Below are 23,444 nucleotides of genomic sequence, written 5' to 3'. Positions count from 1 at the left end.
TTAACCCTGAGATCAGGACCAGAGCTAAAACCAAGAGTCAGATGCTTAACCGGCTGCGCCACCCTATCCCTAAAATTCTTAATGTTGTTACTGTTTTGCTATATTTGTGTGTAATATACTTTTTTTTAGTAAAAAAAAAAATTTTTTTTTCTTCTTAGATGATTCCTCTTGATTCTTTTGTTGGCCAGAGCGCTGATGGCAAAATGGTTCCCATAATTCCAGGTGGAAATAGTATCCCACTGACATTTTCCAACAGGAAGGAGTATGTGGAGAGGGCCATTGAATATCGACTTCATGAGATGGACCGACAGGTGAGCTGAAATGTGACATGTATGCGAATGTTTGCAGTTGTCTTCAAACAAGAGCTAACTGGTTACTGCTGAATTTGGGTATATGAACTACCATGTCAGTTAGTTTGTATCTGTCTTTCAGCCCCTGTTCAGAGACTTTTCAGGCCTTACCTCTGGGTTTCCTGTCTCCTTACTCAAGGCCTTAGGACAGCTCTAAATTGGTCACTGGTTGGATTGAGGCCAAGCTCTCAACCAGGCCTTTAGACCCTGCCTTCTCACTCATCCTCAGTTTTGTTTGTCTTCATCTCTTAATGTCCCCAACTCAGGGTCCCCACTCGAGTTGGGTCAGTCAAGGCCCATGCGAATAAACCCCTAAACACTGGTCTTGCAATCCCACATGAGCGCTTCTTTCTCCCTCCTGCTGAAGTCCCTTCAGGACCCAGCTGAAAATACCTCTCTTCCACAGACCAGCTTTCCTCCAGGTCCGTAGCCTGTAGAAATCTTTTTTGTTACTTAGAAATTTCTCAAGATACCACAGTACTTCTTTGTTGTGGTCTAAGAACTAGGTCACAGAGTTTGGATCTTGTTTCTTCAATTATTGCATTATATTATGTATATATGTTTGTGTGTGTGTGTGTGTGTGTGTGTGTATCTCCTAAATATCCTTGTTCTGTGCTGACATGTAGTAAGCATTTAATAATAAACGATGAGAATGTGATGAGTGACCAAAGAAATGAACATCCCCCCAAGAAATGAACATTTTGTCCAAAAATGGTTTCTTGGTTATACAGTCCTTAATAGCCACTTTAGTAATACTTTATTTGCAGAATACGCTAGGGTCTTCTTGAGAGCTAGACTGAGGCTCAAAGGCTATGTAGTAATTTGAAGTATATATATTCTGGGCCTTCCCTCCTGGTTCCTTCTTTGACTCTGGCTTTGGCTCGAGTCCAGTCAGAAAACTGTTATCCCTTAGTGAGGGCAGGTCCTGTGGGCAATGCTGTTTACACAGCCAGGGCTTAGGGTTTGTCTCTAGTTGTTCAGAATTTTAATCCTCTGGGTAAATAACTGACTAAAAATACATTGACTGCCTCCTGCGTGCCAGGTGTGGGGCCAGGCTGCCTCATGTGCAGTTTTTCCTTCAGTTACTCTGTGACGGAAGGATTGCCATCACCATCTCACAGGAGAAAGCACTGAGTCGGAGAAATGACGTGAAGTGCCCGAGGCAAAGCTAGGGTCCCAAACCAGGTTGAACTGTGGGGTCTAGGCTCTTCAGGTCAGATTGGCCCCCCACTCTCTGCCAGCTCAGCTCTGCTGTGGCTTTGTTCCTTTCTCAGGAGTGAGGACTTCTTCCTCTTGGAACCCAGTGTTCTTCCCATAGCTGTCCCCATTTGTTCCCAGCCAGGCAGCTGGCCCCATACTTCAGCCTCATTTTTTTCCAGACAGCTTTTGGTTTGTATTCTGTCAGTCATGACAGCTTGTGCTGGGGTCTTCCCTTTAATGCCCATCCAGACTGCCCTCACGGCCAGTCCTGTTCCCTGGCCCCCGGCAGGACACCCTGGTACCAGTCACAGCCCCAGGGCCTTCCCCATGGTGTGGCTCCTGCTTGGGTCTTCGGGCTTTTTCCTTTTCCTTTTTGTCATTGATGGTTCTGAGTTGGCCAAGAGCGAAGAAGTATTTATGAGCAAGTCCTGAACAGCAATGAGTCTGTGTGTAGGGTGTGCATTGCTGCACAACCTTGGGGTGTTTTTGAAGCAGACTGTGGGTAGCCTCTGGCAGCTTCCCCTCAGCACCCCAGCGGACCTGTTCTCAGCCCCGGGCTAGGAGAAGGAAGCAGCACGTCACAGCTACTTACATGGAGAATTCTCATCGTAGTCATGTGAGCAGCAGGTATTTGCCTCATTTCTCAGATGAGAAAATTAAAGTAAAAGAAGAGGTGGAGCTGGGATTCAGACCCCAAGTCTCCCGATTAAATGCTCTATCCTTCCTACTGCCTTCCTACAGGAGGCCTTGCTAGTTTTACTTTCTTCTTTGTACTTTTCTAACTTTTTTTTCTTACAATGAGCACAAATAAGTTTTACCAAAAGGATATAACTCTTTTCGAAAGAAAAATATGAATGACAAAAACAGTAGAAGCTAGACACGTCCTCTAGGGGCTTCTTACCCTGCCGATGAGCCCGAGTAGCCCACAGAGCCCAGTGTGACAGTGCGCAGCCACACGTGCTTAGGGATATGAGTGAGTGCGGGTGACACCGGGGGGTGGGGGGTGGGCTGAGTTTTGTGGGGGCAGAGGTCAGGCTTCTCAATTGACTTGACCTGGGACCGGAAGGAGTGTACAAGTCCCATAGGCAGGGAGAAGCTCGGACAAAGGGTCAGCGGCCAGGGGAGTGGGCCATGTGCGCTTGGAGTTCTGGGGGACAAGTAGAGGGTTTGGGGACCGGATGAGCAGGTGGGAGGCACCCAGTCTGCAGACACGTGTCTGATACGCGACCTCTCCCGGGAGCAGGTAGCTGCCGTCCGAGAAGGGATGTCCTGGATCGTTCCTGTGCCGCTGCTGTCGCTCCTGACGGCCAAGCAGCTGGAGCAGATGGTGTGTGGGATGCCCGAGATCTCCGTGGAAGTCCTGAAGAAAGTGGTGCGGTACCGGGAGGTAGATGAGCAGCACCAGCTGGTGCAGTGGTTCTGGCACACGCTGGAGGAGTTCTCCAATGAGGAGCGCGTGCTTTTCATGAGGTTTGTGTCTGGAAGATCTCGACTCCCGGCCAACACTGCTGACATTTCTCAGAGATTTCAAATCATGAAGGTTGATAGGGTAAGTAAGCTACTCGGCCTTCCTCGTCATGTCTGCCCCACTGCTTGCTGGCCGCTTGCCTGTTGGGAAAACCGCACTGTGACCCTCGAGTAGGCCTGCCAGTTCAGGCTTAATGTTTGGGATTTCCAGACTTAAAAAAAAATCAAGCAGAAAAACTTGTTCAGAAACATAACTTGAGTGAAAAAAAGCCCTAACTGGCTGTAGAAAGCACACTGCAACCAGCAACCTTTGATAAATCCCCCAGGACCTTCCTGAGTGAAAGCTCAGCTTGGCAGAGGGCTCGTCATGCTGCCTCTGCCTCTTATTTCCTGTGCCTTTTCATCGTGTGACTTGTGCACTGGGACGTGGTCTTGTGTGTTTTCACGAAGATACTGACTGTCCCCTGGTGCGCGTGCCCCGCGGCTGCTCGTGCCGCGTGTGTCATGGAGCAGGCAGGCCGCTTCTGTGCGGCCTGGTAGGTGAAAAGGCCCAGCTGCAGAGCCCCAGCGCAGCTGCCGTGGTGCCGGACGGCCGAGGAAGGAAAGGGCTTAGAAGCTGCAGCGCACACTGCTGCCGGACACCTCTTTCTCATGCACCCATCTGACCACGTCACTCTCCTTTCAGACTGGGAGGGGCCCCCTGCGTTGACTCCAGAATGAGTGCTGACTGCTTCAGTGGCCTTAAATATCTCCAGTCTGGTCTCTGCCCCAGCTTTCCGATGGCCCCTCTTAACACATACTGTGTTCTGGCCAGAACAGACCGCTTGCCTTTTTTTCCCGACACACCATGCTGTTTCTAAACTTCTGTGCCTTTGTGTAGGCTGGTCCCTCTGCTTTAGTAAGTTCTCCTTCACACCCCTTTTCATCTATGCCTGGCAAGTACTTACTCATCCTTTAGGCCCAACACCAGTGTCATCTCCTCCAGGAAGCCCTCTTGGATGCTTTCCTGCTGCCCCTGACCATTCCCGAGGGCAGACTTAGATCTCCTTCTGTCCACCTCCAGGACACTTGGTACATTCCTTGAACCCAGCATTAAGTTAGAAGTGTTTGTGTTCTCTTTCTCTCTTTCCTTCCCCAACCGCCCAAGAGCTGGGAAGTCCTCCGAGCAGGGCCTGTGGTGTTTATTCTAGAAACAGTAAGGAAAGTAGGGCCTCTTCACACAAGGACTCTTCCTGCCAGTCTCAGCATCTGCCTTTCTGGTGTTTTTCCAGTAACTATTCCTGGAGGTTGCTGTAGCCAGAGCCATCCCTCCCCCGCTGCCTCCTGAAGCTGCCCGCCTGGGCTCCACTCCTGGGCTAGGCTTGCCGGAGAGGCCACGCACAGGAAGGGCTATGAAAAGAGCCTTTCCATAAATTTTCTACATGACTTGCCAGAAACTATAAGTTGTAAATCTGTTTTGTTGCTTCAGAGAGAGATGGGTGGAGGCAACAGTTTGATTCTATTCAGCTCTGGAAAAAACCCTTGCCTTCTGTCTGTCCCAGGCTACCCCTGCCATCCCAGGAGTTAATCCACCACTAATCCCCTGCCTGAGGCTTTTGAGCCTCAGAAAACTGACCACGGTGGGTCCCTCCTTTGTGACTTTTAGACCCTTGCTCCACCTTCCAAATCAGAGGCACCTGTTGACATGGCCCTTCAGTGTCTTTGCTAGTTGTGCTGTTCCTGCATTTGAGTTTTCTGTGTCCTCACTGGCTCGAGCCCTGTTAGGCTTCTAGGCCCTCCACGCCCTCCTGCTCCCACCCCTTTGAAATGGCACTCGCCAGGTGTAGGGCTCCAAGGAGGAGGGGGAGGGTTTCAAGGAGTTGAGCAAGAAAGAAAGGGCAAGTCCCTTTATTTTAAAATGTAAAAACGTACTATCGTACTATTGTTACTGTCATTACAGAGAGTGTGGAAGATGGCGCCATTTGCAGGGAGGGCCAGGGAACATATGCCCCCCGCTGCCGTAGCAGCCCCCCCACCTCCCACCTCCGTGGCATGCCTGTGGTGTTTGTGTGCTGTGTTTGGCTCAGTCTGTCCTGAGCACTTTGCTGCTGCTAGCGATCATGATTATCATTTTAAGTGACTGTGTCACTGTCCATTTAATGGACGGACTAGGATTTAGTTCACTGCTCCTTCCTCATGTGAGCTGTGTGCCGGCAGCCACGGCAGCCGAGGCAGCAGAAGGTCCGCGGGGAGGGACGCGAGGAGGGACGGGGAAGGGTGGAGGCGTGCAGGGGCTCCATCCCAGGTGTTCTTTCCGTTTCGCCGGCTCTTGGGGGCTCCGTGCCCCAGCTCCGGGTCTGCACCCTCCCGGTGGAAGGGAGCGGGCTCTGTTGGCGGCCCCTCCGTGGCAGGCCGGGTACAAAGCCTGTTCTCCCACGTAGTCCTGCCGGGCAGAACTTGCTCGCGCTTTGCACACCGGACCAGGGGGGCGGTGAGGAGAGCAAGGAAGCATGTTTGCCAGAAAACCCCAGAGCCCACGTTCCTTCCACCACAGCCCGGGGTCTCCTTCCCCTCGAGTCGGCCCTGCACTCCTGTCCGTGGAGCCCATCTGGAAGGCTGGGAGAAGTGCTTTCCTGATTTGGGGGGGGTGGTACCGGGTTCCCTGCCCCCCCGGGACATCCCGATGCTGCAGTCACAGCTGCGGGTCGCTCTCTCCACAGCCTTACGACAGTCTGCCTACCTCACAGACCTGCTTCTTCCAGCTGCGGCTGCCCCCGTACTCGAGCCAGCTGGTCATGGCCGAGCGCCTGCGCTATGCCATCAACAACTGTCGCTCCATCGACATGGACAACTACATGCTCTCGCGGAACGTGGACAACGCCGAGGGCTCGGACACCGACTACTGACCGCGCGCGGGGCCGCCGCCCCTTTTCTCAGTAATGCTCACTTCCAATTTCACGTGGACACACTTTTATGGTAACTACATAGATGTTTAGGAACATAAACCGACATTATAAACAGTGGCCACATTTAGTTACTCTAAATGTAACAAAGAAATTAGATGTTTTTATTTTTCTGTGATTGTACAAAAAAAAAGACGAAGTGCTCTCAGTCAGGTTTTTCCCTCCACATTTTTGGTCACTTTTGATAAGTTTGCATGGAACCATTTTGGTGCATTTTTAGTTGGGAATGGTACATTTTTGTAAATCCACCCAGTGAACATGAAATTGTACATTGTGTATAATTGTTCATTAGAAAGGACAGTTTTACATGAATATTCATATATTTATTTTGTTTTAATTTGAATTGCCTGTGCAGGGTTCCTTATGCAGAGAAATAAAGCCAATTCAGGAACCAGAGCGTGGGCTGCTTTTGTTACCTCCAGTGGAGCTTCTGACTGAGAAAGAACGAGCTTTCGGGCTAGTCTCACTCTGACGGCGTTTTGACCCATCAGAAAGAGTCCTTCACACTGAGAGTGAGCTTTGCGTGGAGATGACAGAGCAGCTCCAGAGAGCGGGAAGCCCCTCCTTTCATTTATTCTGTCATCCCGGGTGTCCTACACTTCGTTCCCTCACTGCAAGGCCCTTGCATCAGCCCCGTGGCCCATCCCCTCAGCAGCCCCCTTCCTCCTCCTCTGCAGCTGGGTTTTGAGTGTAACCTGCTATTAAGAGCCTGTCCTGAGTAGCCCTGGGAGACCTAGTGCGGGGTGCAGCTCCACCAGGCAAGGAGGAAGCTAACCAGAGGAGCATGATTCCAGTGCTGCCTGTGAGGAACCAGCGGTGGGCGTAAAGAGCAGGGAGGTCGACGGTGGCGTGTCTCTGCAGGAAGGGCGTGGGGTGCGGCAGGGCTGCCGTTGCTGGTAGGCACTCAGCGTGCACGAGTGAGTGACCAGGAGAACGAGCGAGTGAGTGTGCAAAGTAATATGAGAACCAATGAGTGGCTTTCATATCCTTGAATGGTGGATGGTGGAGAGTTGTTCAGGGGGCCGGGGGAGGGGTCCCACTCTTGGTGCTTGAACCCAGCCCTTGAGGGCCCTGGGCAATGTGCTCGTTTGTCCAGGCGTGTCAGAGTGAGTGTGTGGTTCTGGAAGAAAGGGCCATGGTGAGAGCAGCTGTGAAGGCTCTGGCTGCTGGGAGTGGGAACAGGAAGAGGGCAAGGCCTTTGGGTGGTGTGTCTTCGTCGACAGCCAGTTCTTGCCACAGCTGCTTCCCGTGTACTTCAGGGACTGGGTCAGGCTGACAGCCTGCTCAAATGAGGTGCCAGATGGGGAGCTTTGCAGGCAGTTGTTTTTCACAAGGAAGATAGAAAATACGTGTTTTCAGAGAGAAATTGGAAGACAGATACGGTTTGTGGTACATAGATCTTTCCCAGTGAGAATGCCTATTATTACTTGGAAAGAGGCTTAGTTTTATTGAAAAGAGGCTTCAGTTGGAATTGGGTCTCAGAGGGAGAGACAACAGCTTCTGGGAAGCCACAGGGGTTCTGGGCAAAGAGGAACCTTCAATACTTGATGTGAGAGCTCAGTCAGTAGGAGCGGTGAGGGGCTCTGGGCTCGAGGCACTCACTCTGGGGTGGGAAGGCACACTGCCCTCTGGGCCGGAAGGGACCTAAGAGGAGGGAGGCCTCTGTGTGCTGCTGAGATCCTGGACAATGCCAAGCGAGGGCTCTCTTAGAGCCTTCTGGGCTGGTTCTTGGTAACTAGTGGCTTTTCCTTCTTGCTGGGCTGGGCTGAGGGTGTGCTGAGCTAAAGGATACATCTGCAGTCTCAGAATTTAAGTTTTTATTTATTTATTTGAGAGAAAGAGAGAGCATAGCCAGGGGGAGAGGGAGATGGAGAAGGAGGCTCCCCATGAGCAAGGAGCCAGATGTGGGGCTCGAGCCCAGGACCCTGGGATCATGACCTGAGCCGAGGGCAGACGCTTAACCGACTGAGCCACCCAGGCGCCCCTCAGAAATTATTTTAAATAAAAATAATGCCTCAACCTTTGAGAGGCTCTGGCCTCTGCTGCCATGTTTGGCTCTGCACTGAGGGGCAAAGGTACCCCAGCAGGCTGGTGCTCATGGTTCCAGGCCCCACCTGTCAGGCTTCTCAGGAGGTCTGACCCTGCAAGGAAAATCTGCGCAGACACCTTGATTTTATAACAGATGCCATTTCTTTACTGGAAACCTGTCCTTTTTCTTCATTCTCTTTTAGAAGCCCTGGGGGAGAGAGGGAGGCGTGAATCCCTGGTCCGAGGGGCTGAAAGGGCCCGGCACAGGTGTTTATTTTCCCTAATTCATTTTCAGCCCCTCTGGGGAGACTTGGGCAGTTGTTTTGTTTGCTGGATCATTCAGCTAAATCCTTGCAGTTTTTATGACCCTTAAAGAGCCCCCAGAGAACTTGGACCCCCCGCCTTTAAGATGTAGGATTTCCCAGGGGCAGCTTTGTTCTGGGCCTCCCCACTTCGTGGCCTTTGCCCAGCACAGCCAGTCAGATGAAACCTATATCTGGTGAACTTGGTTTTTAGCAAAAAGCAAGCCTTAGGCGTGGACCCTAGAGCTGGAGGAATCCTAGAGCTAGGGTGTCAGGTGACCTCTCTTACAGACCACGAATCTGAGGTCGGGAGAGGGAAGGTGCTGGATCACAGGTGTGTACAGGCTAGAGCTGGGAGCCCTGCTTCCTGTCAGCACACCTGCTGACGATGGTGGACCCGAGGGAGCTGAGTCCCCTCCAGACACTCAGCCTGTGCAGAAGCGGGCCAGCGTGTCCCTGTAAGACAAGCCTCACAGCCCCGCGTCCCGCCAACAGGCTCCGCCTCCCAAGGAGTGACCCGAGCCCCTGACCTGGGAGCATGTGGCTCCGGTCTCTGCTGGTACTGAGCTTCCTGCGCAGGCTCACCAGCACGATGTGGTGACCGACGCCGGCCTCCCACCAGGGAGCACCGTCCTGCCCTGGGGCTGAGGTTCTGCACCCTCCCCCTAGCTTTTCCTCTCTGTGGCCATTGGCTGCCTTGGCCAAAACTGAGAGCGCATCGAGCATTCAGGAGCTAGGGAAAGTTTGTAGACTGTTCTAATAGAGGCCGTGAGGACACAGGTAACCTCCACGCCATTTTCAAGTGGCTTTGGAACACGGGCTCCCATCTCCCCCTGGCTTCCCTGGGCTTGCCTTGGGCTTTCCGACTCTGCCTTTGCCGAACTGTGCCTGCCGGAAGGAGCACCCCACCCACAGTTAGACCCTGTGGGAGCTGGGGTCAGTCCTCCGTCGGGTGTTCCTGGATCACCCCCTTACGGACCCAGCGTGCTTCTTCCCGGTACCCAGGCCTCGTGGGTTCTGCCAGGCACTTGGCTTTTCTAGGCTGCCACGGATGTGAGGACACCTTCCAGACACAGTACACTGAGGCATCATCTCATCGGGGTGTCACAGAGAAGGGACTGGCCCTATTTAGAGCTAAACTAAGGCGCCAAGAGGTCATAACCTGTCAGAAGTGATGGATGGCAGCGCTGCAGAGCCCTCGAGGCCCCCCACAACCCCAGATGAATGAGTCTGTGGATGCCCCTTGTTCTCCGCGGATCTGAGAGAAGCCGTCGAGCACGGTTTCTGGGGAAGCCGGGCACTGTGTTCTGTCCAGGGCTCTGCTCGGTGCCCAGTGATGTGAACAGCATCTGTTAGAAGGCGGAGTGGAGAGCCCTGGGTCTCATCAGGGCCTGCCTTCCCGTGTACCTCGGATGGCCCTTGGTTCAGGGACCCAAAGCGCCCCGGAGGGGGCGAGGCCCAATTCAAGCTCTAGAAACAGTGTTGGACGCGGCTGTCAGCGCGGCTTTAGGTCTGTGATCGCTAGAGCCTCGGTATGTGGAGGGTTACTGGGCACCAGAGGCTTTGCCAGGGAAGTTAGCCGTCGTTTATAAAAGAGCTTCCATGGGCGGTGCGCCTGGGTGGCTCAGTCGTTAAGCGTCTGCCTTCCGCTCAGGTCATGATCCCAGAGTCCTGGGATCGAGCCCCGCATCGGAGAGCCCGCGGGAAGCCTGCTACTCCCTCTCCCACTCCCCCTGCTTGTGTTCCCTCTCTCGCTGTGTCTCTGTCAAATAAATAAATAAAATCTTTAAAAAAAAAAAAAAAGAAAAAGCTTCCATGGGGAAAAGGAAAGGGGCCTCAGGTTACCCTATTTGAGCTGAACTTGCAGTGACTTCGGCTTTACGAACACGTGTTAATCCTTACTAGAACCCTGCAAGCAAGATTCCTCCAGCGATCCCAATACACAGATTTAAAAGCTGAGGTTTGGAGAAGGCTGACTGGCTCTCAGTCAGAGGAGAGACAGAAACTAGGACTCTATTGTCCCCCACACTAAACCATCAGCTCAGGGCAAACAGGACCTGCTGGCAATTCAGGCTTATCAGAAATAATGAAAGCAAAGCCCTGGGGTTTAAGTGGTGCTGGTTTTTTTTAAGATTTTATTTATTTATTTGACAGAGAGAGACAGCGAGAGAGGGAACACAAGCAGGGGGAGTGGGAGAGGGAGAAGCAGGCTTCCCGAGGAGCAGGGAGCCCGATGCGGGGCTCGATCCCAGGACCCCGGGATCATGACCTGAGCCAAAGGCAGACGCTTAACAACTGAGCCACCCAGGCGTCCCTAAGTGGTGCTGTTTTAAATAAACATTTTCCCCCCTGGAAGCCTAAGCGTTTTTTCAACACCGTTTGCAGTAGTGGGAAAATAAAATCCCCGCAAGACCTCTTTCCAGAGTCCAGAGCTATGGTGGGTAAACTGGAAAATCACCCAGAGGAAGTGGGGTCCTCCCGTTCCCCTGCAGCTGACAGCCTGAGGGGGCTGGCTCTCCCCCCACACAGGGGTGAGGGATTGTGCCAGGCCGGGCCTCAGTGCCAACACCCACCTGCTTCTGGGCCCAGCGCTGGCCCAACAAGGGGCCGGGGACAGCAAGTGAGGCCTCCAGCAGGCCCTGGAGGGGTTGGGATGGGGTGGGTTGCTGCTTGCCCCACCCCAGGTTCTGCCTGGAGAAATTTCAGCCCCTCCGGCCCTCACCTGGCGATCATCTCTGCTTGGGACCCTGGCTCCTGCTGGGGGTAGGTTGGCGTGGGGGCGCTCCAGCTCCCGTTTCATGCTCAGAGTAACCTGTGAGGCCTCTACAGCCACCCACATCCCTAGTTCTCTGATCTCTCCTGCTCCCCTTTCCCCCTTACTCTGCTCCCGCCACACTGCTCTCCTGGCCCCCAGCTCGCAGGCCAGGCCCCTGCTCTGGAGCCCTCGCACGAGCTATCATTCCCTGCGCCTGCACTATTTTCCTGCCAGATGCCCCTCGGCGCCCTGCCTCACTTCACGTGGCGAGGCTCACATTGGTCAGCCCTTTTAGGTCGCTTTCCCCCTCCCCAAGCCTTCCCCAGCAATTGCCAGTTATCCCCTTACCTGGTGCTCCCCATCCCCCGCCCCCACCGTAGCCTTATAAGCTTCTTAGATACCAAGTATTTACTGTCTCTTCTCCTACTAGAGAAAATATTGTAATTTCTCTTTTTTCCTTGCTGGTTCCCCAATATTGGGCAACAGGTGAGTAGGGGTCCAGATCCGCTTTCTCAGACAAGAAACACCTGGCCTCAGGTGACTTAAGGAACCAGGTCCCAGCTGGTGCTGGGCGGAGCTGGAGCGTGAGCATGGCCCACCAGCCCGCTGTGCTCCCTGCCTTCCCCTCTTACCCAAGTTCTCACCGTGTACCTGGGACCAGGAGGCTGCTGCGGGGCCGGGAGCCTATACTTTGGCGGCTAAAGGTGGGACATCAGTGACTAAAGCTCTGAAACTGAAGTCCAGGTGTGTGCCCACGTTGAGCAAATCCAGCAGGTAAAAATTTAACTTTGTATGCGCCTCTAGTGGTTTCATTATCAAAGGACTTAATCAGGGCTGCTGCTTTCGTTTTCAAGTCTTTACTTAGGGTTTTCCAGATGCTTTCTTCTGTCTCTGTGATACGAGAACGGTAGAAAATTAGGATAACTATGTGGCTTATGTTCAGAATCATATCGACCAGCGAATTTTCTAGAATCGTGGGGGGGGGGCCCGAGCGCCGAGCGAAGGCGCGGACAGCAGGGGCCGCGGTGGCGGGCTGGGGGGCTCTCTCCGGCTGTGAGTTCCGGCTTTCCCCCTCCTCCCGCCCACTGGTGTCACGGGCGGCCACACTCGCGGGGAGCCTGGGCCACGCACGGCCGCGGGGCGAGCTTGCGGCACTCGTTCGGCCGCTCGGGTCGCCCCGCCCCGTCCCCACGGCGCCTGCGCGCGCCCCGCCTGCGCCCGCGCTCTACCGGGTGGCCACGCCTGCCCATGGGGGTTATTTCGGCCCCCGACGGCGGTCGCAGTCCCAGGGGATGGTGTGGGCCTCTTCCCTGCTGCGGACAGCGAGTGGCGGAGGACCCGGGGCGGAAAGGCGTCGGGTTAGATGCTGGTGTTCAGTGAGGGCTAGCCGAGTGTTTTCCCAGCATCCGGCTAATCTCGCACTCCGGTGCGTAAAACCGTAATGTGAGGTAGGCATTAGTGTCCCCGTTTTGCAGACAAGGACGCTGAGGTTCAGAGATGTGGCGACAGTCTGGGAGGTGGAGGGGCTGGGGTTGGAAGCCAGGTCGCTCTTTCCGCCCGGGGCCCTTGGCTGGGTGTCGTGCCCCGGCGTGGTCGGCCTAGCGCGGCAGCAGCTTGCGAGGGGCCGTGCCGGGCGCGCTCGGAAGCTGGTCCGGGATCATGGCTGCGCTGTGCTCGGCCCGCAGCGCCAGGCGCGGGCACGCGGCGCGCAGGCGGCGCAGGCCGGCCGCGCTCACGTTGCGGCAGAAGTCCACGTGCAGCGTCTGCAGCGCGCGCCCGTGCGCCGCCACGGCAGCCAGCGTGCGGTTGGTGACGCGCGCGCAGTTCTCCAGGCGCAGCGCGCGCAGGCGCGGGCAGCAGCGCAGCAGGCGCGCCAGGCAGTCGTCGGTGACGTGGCCGCAGCCTGAAAGCGTGACGGACGCCAGGTTGGGGCACCTGCGGAGAGATCGCGGTGGCCCCAGGTCGGGGCCCACGGCGGGTACGGTTGGCGTCCGCCCCGCGCCCCGCCCCTCCCTGGAGCAGCCCCCGGCCCGGTAGCTCCCTGACCGCCCTGGGACTCGCGGCATGACTTCGTGTATTGTGGGCAAGGAAGTGAACCGGGCTCAGCCCGTTTAAGGAACTGGCCTGCGATGACGCGGCCTGGGTCAGAACCAGGGTTTCTGTCCCCTTTCCCCTACTCTTTCTGCCTCTGCACTCCACCAGACCTTAATCTGCGTGGGCTCTTAGCTTCCTGAGCTGCCGCTGGTCCTGCTGTGGGTAGGGGGGGGATGCAGGGTCCAGGAGGACAACTCTAGGTGTTTTTGGTTCTCTCCAGGCCTGTTGCTTTGGGGGGTGGGGGTGCGGGAAAAGATGCATGGTGACCACTCCAGTCTGGCTTCAAGCTGAGGCCCTGATGCTCCTGGCAGGACGGTCAGTCAGGTGGGAGCAAGGGTTTCCTATGGGGTGGCTTAGGGACAGGCGCTGTTGAACCCTTGAGGCTGGGGTCGGGGCATAGCTCTGAGTATGCCTGGCTCTGGGTTCTAGACCCCTGGTTTGTGCTCAGTTAACTGGGACAGTTCTTGCATGCCCACTGGGATGCCAGCCTGGAAGAGGTCTAGAACCGGGTCTGAGGTGGGTACAGTCAGGGCCACTCATACCAAAAGTTTGGAGGCTCCTCTGCCCCAACCTTACCAGCATTTGCTGGAGAAAAAGATCTTGAGCAAAGTTAGATTTGGCTTATTTCGGTGTGACCTTGGCTGAGTCACTCACTTGAGCTTCCGTTTCCCTCTGTGTGTATGGGTGCACAGCAGGGAGGGAATAATGCTACCAGTCGGTGAAGATCAAGATTTGGGGTGTAAAGAGCCTGCACAGGGCCTTCTACAGGCAGTTGTAACTCAGTTTTCCTGGGAGCACAGGATCAGACTGCTTGCAGTCAAGAAGGACCTGTCTTGTGGGCAGGGGTCTTGGCTCCCAGTAGCCAGAGGGAGCTGGGGTCTTGATGGGGGCTTTCCCTTTCCCCATCAGCTTTCCCCTTAACCCCTTCACTGCACCTGCCTGGGCTAGCCCGGCTCCCTCGTGCCTGGGGAAGGGGCACATTTCACACACACAGCCCATTCCATCTTCCCCAAGTTCATATGGCTTCTTCAGTCTTCATATCAAACCCTCTGCACCCTGTTTTGTGAATGAGGAAACTGGCCCAGAGGGCTCAGGTAACTTGCCTGTGACTTATTTGCTCTCTGACCCAGGACAAATGTCTGAACTGTGCTAGTCCTCATTTGACAAGTGGGAGAAATTGTTAGCTCTAGGGTGATGATGACGATTAGGTGTTTAAGCCCCAAAGGTGTTGAGTGGTCCCTTTTGTTCTAAGAACCTTTAGCATAATCCTGATGTAGGAACAAACCAGAGAAAGAGCCGACTCCTTTCCCGCCATCCTCCGCTGTCTCCCACTGCCAAGAGCGGATCGCTAAAGAACCAGATCTCATGGATGTTCTCAGTACCTACTGTGGGCCGGTGCACTGTATCATTAATCCTCTTAGCCTGTGAGACGGGTGATTTAGCCCATTTGACAGATGAAGAAATTAGGTTGGATTTAAATAACTGGTCTGGGATCCCATGGTTGGACAGTAGCAGACCTGGGAGACTCAGCACAGAACCCTTACCGCCAAGCCCTTTGTTCTTTTTGTGACACTGGGGCCCCTTGCTGCACCCAGATGGTGACATGAGAGGGCCACTCCACACTTGCTGATGTGGGAAATTAAATGCTCTTGCGGCAGGAATGGAACAACTTCAGAGCAGGCCTGCCCCTCCCACATACATCACTCCAGTCTGATTTCTGTGCCTTGTTAAACCCACCAAAATGGCCTCATCCCTGCAGGGCCCAACCAAGTCCATCTTGTTTTCTTCTGACTGCCTTTAAAAAAAAAAAAAAAAGGCAAGGCGGGGCCACCACTCTGTTTCCTTCCATGCCGGTCACAGGGCTGGCAAACAGCAGCTGTTAAACCTGGGTGGCAGCAAACTGGCTGAGCCTAGTTTGTTAGTAACCAAGAGGTGCTTTTCCTCAAAGGCAGGACGGGACCGGTCAGTTGAGGCTCAGCGAGAGGCTGGCAGCAGAAGTCCGCTTGCATGGGCTGCCCTAGGCAGGAGGCTGGGACCCCGGGGGGGCGCCTGTGGCTTAGCCTCTCTACACGGGGTAGAGTTGACCGATCAAATACAGGATGTATTTGGGACGTACTTAGGCCAAAAAATTATTTTGTCTATTCAAAATTCCAATTTAACTGGATGTCTTGAATTTTTATTTTCTAAAATCTGGCAATCCTAGACTGTAGATCACATGACCTCTCAAAACTTTGATTTGCTCATCTGAAAAATTTGGCTAAAACACCCTCCCTTAGGGGTACAGTGAGATAACTAATACTCTAATGAGGAAACCATTCTTCAATATCACCACCCCTCCTCCTGGAGTCTGGCTTGGTTCAGCTAACCCAGAGTACCCTAGCTGTCCTTCCTTAGCTGCGTTCCACAGGCCCTGGAGTTTGTTTGCTAGGAGGACAGCGGAGGGGTAAGCTGATGGCTGAATCTAGGAACCTTTCCCAGGGCCTGACTTTGAAAATCCAGGCCCAGCCAGGCCACCTTGACGGCTGCTAGGGAGGACAGCTGCCCGAAGGACAGCGACAGCTGAAGCCCAGTCTTCCTGTTCGCAGCAGCAGCAGCAGCTCCAGGACCTGGGAGGCTAAGAGGAGGAAGACCCCCCCACACACACCCCCACTCCCATGTCTGTATGCCTTCTCTAGGGACTGTGCTGTGGACAGGCCTGGATGGTCTGCCTTGGGCCTAGTTTGAGGCTCCCCAAGATGGAGGCATCTTGGTCTTGTAATTTGCTCTTCCCCGCCCCCCCTCCAAGCCTCCTAGGGCTGTGGGAGCCAGACACACCCCCCACCTCCCGCAAAGCCCGCGGCTCAGGAGGTGGCCTACCTGTCGCACACCTGGAGGAGGAAATCATTGACCAGGCTCTCGTGGCGGCTGCAGATGCTCCTCTGGAAGGCGCTCTTGAGCCAGTCCTCAATGCTGCACACCTGCACGCGGCTGGAGTACCAGCAGATGGAGAGGCTCCTGAGGGCCGGGCTCAGGAGGAAGTTGTCCTTCTTGAGCTCTAGGAGGGATCGAAAGTGCAGCAGGGGCCAGAGTGCGGGGTCCTCAAACACGTCCTGGAGCTGGGGGCAGGTCCTGGCCAGGTTCTTCCTGCTGTCCTTGTCCAGGAAGGAGAAGAGGTGCAGCAGGCACTCCCGGTTGAGCTGGGTGATGTGCATGGTGTGCACCCGGGGACCTGACCTTCCTCCTCCTTCTCCTCCTCCTGCCCGGCTCTGGGCTGGTGGACATATATGGTTGAGGAATGGTGTTTATTTTTGGCTAACAACTGGTGCTGAAGCTCTGAGAACAGGGCGGGGGGAGCCAGGATCCAGACATACGTGCGGCAGTCTGTGGTTCGGCTCAAGTTCAGAGAAATTGAAAATCCTGGCAGAAAAGCAGCCTATTGAAGTTAAATAGCTTCCTTAAAAGGGATTTCTTTCCCTTTTAGCTGACAGTGGTGCTTAGCAGAGAGCTCTTTTGGCTTTTCCCAAGGCATTTTCATTGGAGGTGGCCGGCCAGACCACCTGTCTGGGCCTGCAGTCTGCTCACTGGGAGGGACCCTGATTATAAATTGGATCTGTTTCCATTCTCGAATATGTATGTGTGAGTCTTCTGCTCCACTCCTAATAGGAGTTGTTGTTTATAAAGAGCGAAGGGTGACAGTTTTGTGTTCAAAGCTGTAAGCTGAAGCCGTGGTAAGGCCCCTTTCCCTGTGATCTTCGCTCAGTGGTGATGGTTTGCGAGCTTGGCCCAACTACCTTCAGACCCTGCTGCCCTGTGCCAGGCAAAGGGATTTCCTCGGCCTCCCAGCTGGCTCTGTTTTTACCGAGTTGTTGCATAAAGATTTATCTTAAGTAGCTTAGCTCTCCAAGGTTCTTCTGTGTGTATATGCGTAACATGTTAAGCTTAAGTTTACTTGGCTTTACATCTTAACATTTTCCCAATTACGTGCCCTGTTGTATCTCGTTTGTATTTCCCAAAACGTCAGGATGGATGAGGGGGCTCTTAGTACAAAACTGCTTGAAACAGTTTTAGCTTAAAGTGTTTGAGTCTCAGCTTGCCCTTTAAGCCAGCCAGACACCACCGTCTTTGTGAAAGCCTTCGGTCCGCTCACTGGGAGGGATCGTCGCCTAGGCAGGCTGCCTGGAGGTCTTCTCTCTTTTAAGTTCTCCTTTCCTGAAGTAACTGAGATTTCTCACCGCGTGGATCGTTTTTCTAACCCTGCTTCCCTCCCAGGCCCACCCCAGATCCTACTGTGACTGTGCTGCTGTGAACTGGCAGCTGTGTGTGCTGGTTCGGGGGCTGCTGACAGGAAGGGCTGCACTGTCTGCGGCAGTGAGGCAGGGGACACCACCCAAGTGGTTACCTTTGTTCATTCTCCCATTTGTTGGGGTTGGAAGGAAAGGAATACTTTGCGTGCAGTTGTGTGGAGTCAGGCGGATGAAGCAGCTGTGTTGGACCCTCTTCTGGAACTAAGGCTTGGTCATTCCTGGTGCAGCTTTGCCTTCAAAAGCACAGCGCAGCTCAGAAAGAGCAGCCATTCTAGCCAACTCTGAGACACCAGGCTCCGCGTCCTGGTGCTTGGTTACCCCAGCAATGCCGAGGGGGAAGGGGTGTCTTGTCTTAAAAACAACATCCACCAAGACCCAGCTAACGGATGCAGTTCTTAGGGAAAGGGTAACTAGCTACTCTAATACCGCGGACTAATTATGTTAGTGGTTCGCCGGCTGACAGCTGCCGCCCCTCTCGGGCTCTCGCTGCACTCGCTGCACTCGCCCAAAGGGCGCACGGCACAAAGCCGCATTATCTCCACTTTTCCTCGCAAATCCTACCCAAGCCAGTACTCTTCAGTGTGCTGACCTCTGGAAACGGACAGTTCTTTCAGCTTCGTAAAAGGCTGGCCACTGGGCCGTCCTCGTGGCCCGTCGAGGCTCCCCACGGAGCCGTGCATGCTGCCGGCGGGGGTGGGGAGCACCCCAGGATGCGGGGAGGGTTTGGGCCGCCAGGGTGGCGTGGACAGCACAGGGGCGGCACGGCTCCCTGGCCCCGCCGCCGCCGCGCAGCCCCTCACCAGCTGCCAGGAGGCGGCTGCCGGGAGGAGCGGGCTGGATGGGGCCTGGAGGCAAAACCATTTGCCTCTGTTTTCAGAGACTGAGAGGAGCAGGCAAATAACAGAAAAACGATGTGTGGGGGCAGAGGGCGGTTTTTCTGTTTGCAGGGGACGACGGGGGCAGAGAGGTCGTATATAGGGGCGTACTGAAAAGCAGAAACTTTTTTAACAGTGGCACTTACTTGCATGTCTTATTTTAAAAGGTGACCAATGTCCTTTGCTCAGGGCCCCAGAGCCGGTCCCTCAGGGCGGGGTCTAGCTCTGCAGGAGGCAAGCGGGCCTCGTTTTATAGGACGAGCCGGCAGAGGGGAGGCAGGACGCTCTCACTGGCCTCCTTGTGCGCGGGCCGCGGGTCCAGCACCTCTGCGCAGGCGCGAGCGCAGCCCCTCCTGCCCGCTCCCTGCCGCCGCCGCCGCCCGGCCCTCCGGCCGCCTCAGCCCTGCTGCCTACACACCGGCGGCCCCGCGTGGGGCGGGCGCTGACCGACCGGGCCGTCCCCTGAGCAAGTACCCGGACACTCACGTGGCTCCCCTGAAAGCAGTTCAGAAATAATAGTCAAGAGGAAAGAGACCAGAACTTTAATGATACTTTTATCCATAAAAGAGTTCAGGTTGGTGAAGCAGAAAAGGGTTGTGATTACAACGTAAATGAAATCAGTCACTTGCACCGTTAATCCTCTCGCATCATACAAACTAGGCTTTCGTGGCGAGTGAGTACATGAGACACAGCACTGCGGGGGGGGGGGGGGGTCGGGGGCCTCGGTGCTCAGGGCCGGGGGGGGCGTCACCCCAGCGGGGCGAGCCGGAGCCCTTGCCCTACAGCCCCCCCCCCCCGCCCCGCGGGCACGTTCCTGTGGCTGCACCCCAGTGTCCTGGGCCCCATGCCCGGCCGCAGGAACAGACTGCTCCTGAGCCTTTTCAGGGCCCAAGTGACGAGGCCACGTCAGCAACAGGGTGTGTGAGGGAATTGAGGGGACGCTGGGGGCTGAGGTGGAAGAAATAAATCTAAATAAACTTATGTACACTAAACCATTGAAAGAGAGGTTTGGCTTTTAAGAAATAAATATGTCCCCAACCCCAGAAACCAAGCTGCTGAGTAGGTTCCCCAGGTGAGATACACATTTAACACTTAACAGGGCCTGTACGCTTGACCGGTTTAATTCTGTTGCGTATGTCATCACTAGACACTGAGTAGAATACAGTGGATAAGCAAAGGTTTCTCCACCATGGAGAGAGATTTGTGTTGCCACAAACTGTTTCCATCACCCATCTGTGTGGGAGGACTTCTGAGGAAGTGTTCTTGTTCCAGGGAGCCATGGGACAGAGCGAGGCACCGCCTCGGCCACGGCCTCTGCGTGACACGCCACACGCGCAGAGAGCACGGCGCGAGGGGAAAGCCCTGAAGAGCACGCGGAGATCAGCTTTTTAAAATAGGTGTGATAAGGCTACACAGTTAAATTTTTTAAATACAAACAGGCACATTTACATCACTGGCGTTCAAATGCACAATTCAAATGGATCCAATCACTTTTCCAAAGGAGCCTTCATAATGTCACTCAAACATTTCTGCTTCAGTAAAATCAAGCAATAAAACCACTCCAGAAATTCAAAGAGGAGATGTGTCCATCTCTCAAGCCAACAGCGCTGCCTGTCTGAGGACCACTTTCCCCAACAAAGCGGTCTGGCTGTCACAAAGTTGCTTTTGGTATAAAAAGACCGTTTTTCTCCACCAATATGCACACTGCCCAAGGCTATAATGCTGCAGTCCTCCCCTGGGCCCCCTCGGAGAGACAAAGGAAGTGCAAATGTTAGAGTCCCAGCTGTATGCCTTCTAAGAGGCTGGATTCACAGGAGATACGGAACAGCTCAAAGAGGCACATTCCACGTTCAATTGTCTGTGGTGTTAATGTATTAATATAGTAGATCAAATTATGTGCAACTTTCACTTGTAGATCAAAAGGTTAAATACCAAAATCTCTTATAGTTCAACCTCATGTAATTTAGCACTGTAAACTATTTTACATACATGTTTCCCTCTTAATTATCTTCTGGACTCTGTGTCTAAGTTGTAAGACCGAACCACGACAGCGAAGCTCTCTTCTCCGGAGTGAAAACGCAGACCAGCGCCGTCCAAGAGCCCTACACGCTGACGGAACGGCCCTAGGCCTAAACATTCTCTGCCACAAGCGGCTGCTGAGCCCTTGAAATGTAGCTAGTGGGACTGAAGAACTGGGTTTTAAACTTAATTTTCATTAAAACTTCAATAACCACATGTGACCAGTGACTGCCATACCAGATAGTACCGGTTTAGCCATAACCGCAGTTTGTTCCAGGCCATGTTCAAGTGTTTAGCAGCTGATTTCTGCCCTGAGAAAAATACAGGATTTATCTAGCGAATATTAAAATGGAAATGGAGCCACATCTGCTCCTGCAACTTCAAATATCCGACCCAGGAGGACAGCCATCAGATTATTCATGCACTTAAAAACAAACTTGGCTTTTTTCTTTTAATAGGAGAAACAAGATTACCAAAAATTTTGGCTGACTGGCTTAATATGAAAGACATTCTGCCCCTTCTAACAACTTGTAGAGAACAGAAAAGAAACTGACTGGAATAAGAGATGCGCTGACAGCAGTGCACGGCCCTATGCTAGAGCCTACTGGGGAGTGCGTGTTCTCGCTTGCTCGCTCTCCCTCCCTCCCTCCCTCTCTCCAATCTGCAAGTACTGCCACCCCCACCCCCCACCCCATCAACAGACTGGCCTGGACTGCTTGCAGAATCACAGTTACCTTCCTTAGATGGAATTCTGGTTCCAGATTTCAATTTGAGTTCAATCTTAATAGTGCTTGTACCTATTTTTCTTGAAAACAATTTTGAAACAAAGACTGCTAAACTCAAACAGAAACTATTCAAAGTGAGAATATTTTCAGTTTGCTCTGCTATCAGGATAGGCCAGTGAGAGCTGTTAAAAACCAAAGTAGCAAAGACTCAGATTTCCTTCTATAGAAGCAGACCCCATAGTGTTACCTGAAGTGCAGGTGAAGGTCAGAATCCACTCTGGAGGTCGGCATCTCGACCTCAGATGGCCAAGCAAGAAATAAGACAGAAGTGGCCATGTGGTTATTCCCAGCATGATAGCCAGTGGGGGAACTAGATGCTGGTTTGAAAGGCAAACAGAAGCTATGGTTTCCTCTCCCTGGATAACCTCTACACCGTGTAGCGGAGTCTGAGATTTTTAAACACTCAATGTGTCTGGTCGTCTTTGGACTTTTCTGTACTCCTAGCTCCATGAGCACAAACACACAAGCAAAAAATATCCCCAGAACAAGACAGAAAAACTCAAAAGGAGTAATTCTTGAATTTGCAGTGCAGGTACAACTGAACCAACACATTTATTTAGTTAGTGCTGATAAACAGCAGCCTGGAGAGCCACCCAGAGCAGCAGTTACCTGGCCTGCTTAATGATGCCCTCCCACTTCTCTTTTACAATCAGAAGGAACGATTACTGAGCAGCGAAATCCTGTGGGCCACAAATGATGTGCACACATGATCCTGGGGGGTGGCTTTCCAGTCAACCTGGTCTCCGTGACAGCTGTGAAGGGCAGCAGACCCCGTTAGGCTGCTCTTCACAATCAGGAACACCTCTTGCTTGCAGCATGCGAGAGTAACAAAGCATTGATGTAAATGTGCCTCAAAGTGAGAACTGAAAACATTAATATAAAAAAAGTCAAATAGAACTAAGTTCTTGAAACTACATATAAAAACTGAATTATTACAACTAAAGCAGCAAATCAAAATATCTGCTGAGGTTTTCTGGTAGAACTAAAAAAACAAATTAGTTGGTGCCCATGTTCAATACGTCACTACCACTGACAAAATAAAACTAAACCCAAAATAGGAAATTGAAAAGTGCATAATGAAATTAAATCTTGGATCAAGTATTTACGGAAAATTGGAAATGTTTGTCCGGTATAGTTGACAAATAATGATTTAAAGGAGGTATTAAAGTTTATCTGATCCAGCTTTGGCCTGGCGTTCCACATAGAAAAGGATGTAGGCCTTTGCTTTCACAACGGTGTCTTCATCAGTCAGTGTTACAGTACTGTCATTGAAATGGAACCAGCGACCTTCATGAGTTGCATAGGCTGTGTAATGTCCAGAACCGACCCTGTAAGGGAAAGTAAAAAAAAATGAAAGAAAAGGGCTACAGAAATAACAAAAGGATATGCACAATCATAGAATTTGTTAGATATATAATAAATTATAAGTACTGTAATAGAGAATACACCCTAGAGACTTGTGGTTTAAGATGGCTGATTGAGCTCAGGTGTTTGTGTTCCTCAAAATCCACTGAAATGACCAGGAATATACTGACATTGGAAATACAGGGAAGAGTGCCATCGAATGACCAGAAACTGAAGATTTTCTACAACACACAAAGCAGTGTTCACATGGCACTGGGTTAATAGAGAAACCCAAGAGCTAAGCACTCTTGCCCTAACAAGCATAGGTCAAGGTCTAGGGAAACCTGGACCATTGAAGAACAGATTTCCATCACAGCCTTGGAAAAAACCTGAGCTTGAGAAAGTAATCTGCCTTCAGGGAAGTGCCCTCCCTGTACTGTGGCCTGCAAGCGCTTTGCTTTGTTTTTCTTTTTTAAAGATTTTATTTATTTGAGAGCGAGCGGGAGAAGGGGGAGGGTCAGAGGGAGAAGCAAACTCCCCACTGAGCGGGGAGCCCGATGCAGGACTCGATTCCGGGACTCCAGGATCATGACCTGAGCTGAAGGCAGTTGCTCAACCAAATGAGCCAGCCAGGCGCCCCCGCAAGCGCTTTTCTGTCAGCACGACCCAGCCACGCACCCATGGAGCCCTAGAGTCAGCCCTCCCAGCAGGAGAAAAGCCTTCGGTAGAACAGACACCCCACAAGTGCTAGGAAAACCCTTACCATTTACCAATAATGATCAATCTCCTCATTTATTATGACTGAATAAACAGCCCCAAACCATCAAAACCCGGGGGGTGGGGGGTGTGGATAGTATGAAAGAGAAGTTCTGGGAAGAACAAGTAAAGCAATTAACCACTAACATTTAATGCAGAAAACCAAAGAGCTTTAAATTCTAATACCGATGGTTTCAAAAAGATACTGCAACCATAAGACAAGAATGTTCCTATTATGAAAGGA

The 23,444-nt window shown here is 52.9% G+C and overlaps 3 protein-coding genes across 19 annotated transcripts in view; 1 reads left to right on the top strand and 2 right to left on the bottom strand.

Annotated features, from left to right (window-relative positions):
* Nucleotides 1-6,355, top strand: part of HERC1 (HECT and RLD domain containing E3 ubiquitin protein ligase family member 1) — a 188,049-nt gene extending 181,694 nt beyond the window's left edge. For all 15 annotated transcript variants that reach the window (XM_032417640.1, XM_032417641.1, XM_032417652.1 and 12 more), the window contains 3 exons: nt 159-311; nt 2,794-3,099; nt 5,717-6,355. In XM_032417640.1, the coding sequence (XP_032273531.1) occupies nt 159-311; nt 2,794-3,099; nt 5,717-5,902 (645 nt within the window). In that variant the 3' untranslated portion in view covers nt 5,903-6,355. The remainder of the gene's footprint in view (nt 1-158; nt 312-2,793; nt 3,100-5,716) is intronic.
* Nucleotides 6,356-12,286: 5,931 nt separating this feature from the next.
* Nucleotides 12,287-16,699, bottom strand: FBXL22 (F-box and leucine rich repeat protein 22). Its single transcript, XM_032417032.1, has 2 exons — nt 15,995-16,699; nt 12,287-12,979 (listed from the first exon to the last, which is right to left on the bottom strand). The coding sequence occupies exons 1-2, from the start codon at nt 16,327-16,329 to the stop codon at nt 12,643-12,645; spliced, it is 672 nt and encodes a 223-aa protein (XP_032272923.1). The 5' UTR covers nt 16,330-16,699; the 3' UTR covers nt 12,287-12,642.
* A 2,368-nt stretch (nt 16,700-19,067) lies between these two features.
* USP3 (ubiquitin specific peptidase 3) overlaps nt 19,068-23,444 on the bottom strand; it is a 107,930-nt gene continuing 103,553 nt past the window's right edge. For all 3 annotated transcript variants that reach the window (XM_032417031.1, XM_032417030.1, XM_032417028.1), the window contains one exon: nt 19,068-22,428. In XM_032417031.1, the coding sequence (XP_032272922.1) occupies nt 22,263-22,428 (166 nt within the window). In that variant the 3' untranslated portion in view covers nt 19,068-22,262. The remainder of the gene's footprint in view (nt 22,429-23,444) is intronic.

This window comes from Phoca vitulina, unplaced genomic scaffold (genome assembly GCF_004348235.1).
Source record: "Phoca vitulina isolate PV1807 unplaced genomic scaffold, GSC_HSeal_1.0 scaffold20, whole genome shotgun sequence".
Classification (NCBI taxonomy): Eukaryota; Metazoa; Chordata; class Mammalia; order Carnivora; family Phocidae; genus Phoca; species Phoca vitulina.
This window is presented reverse-complemented; position numbering and strand designations above follow the sequence as displayed.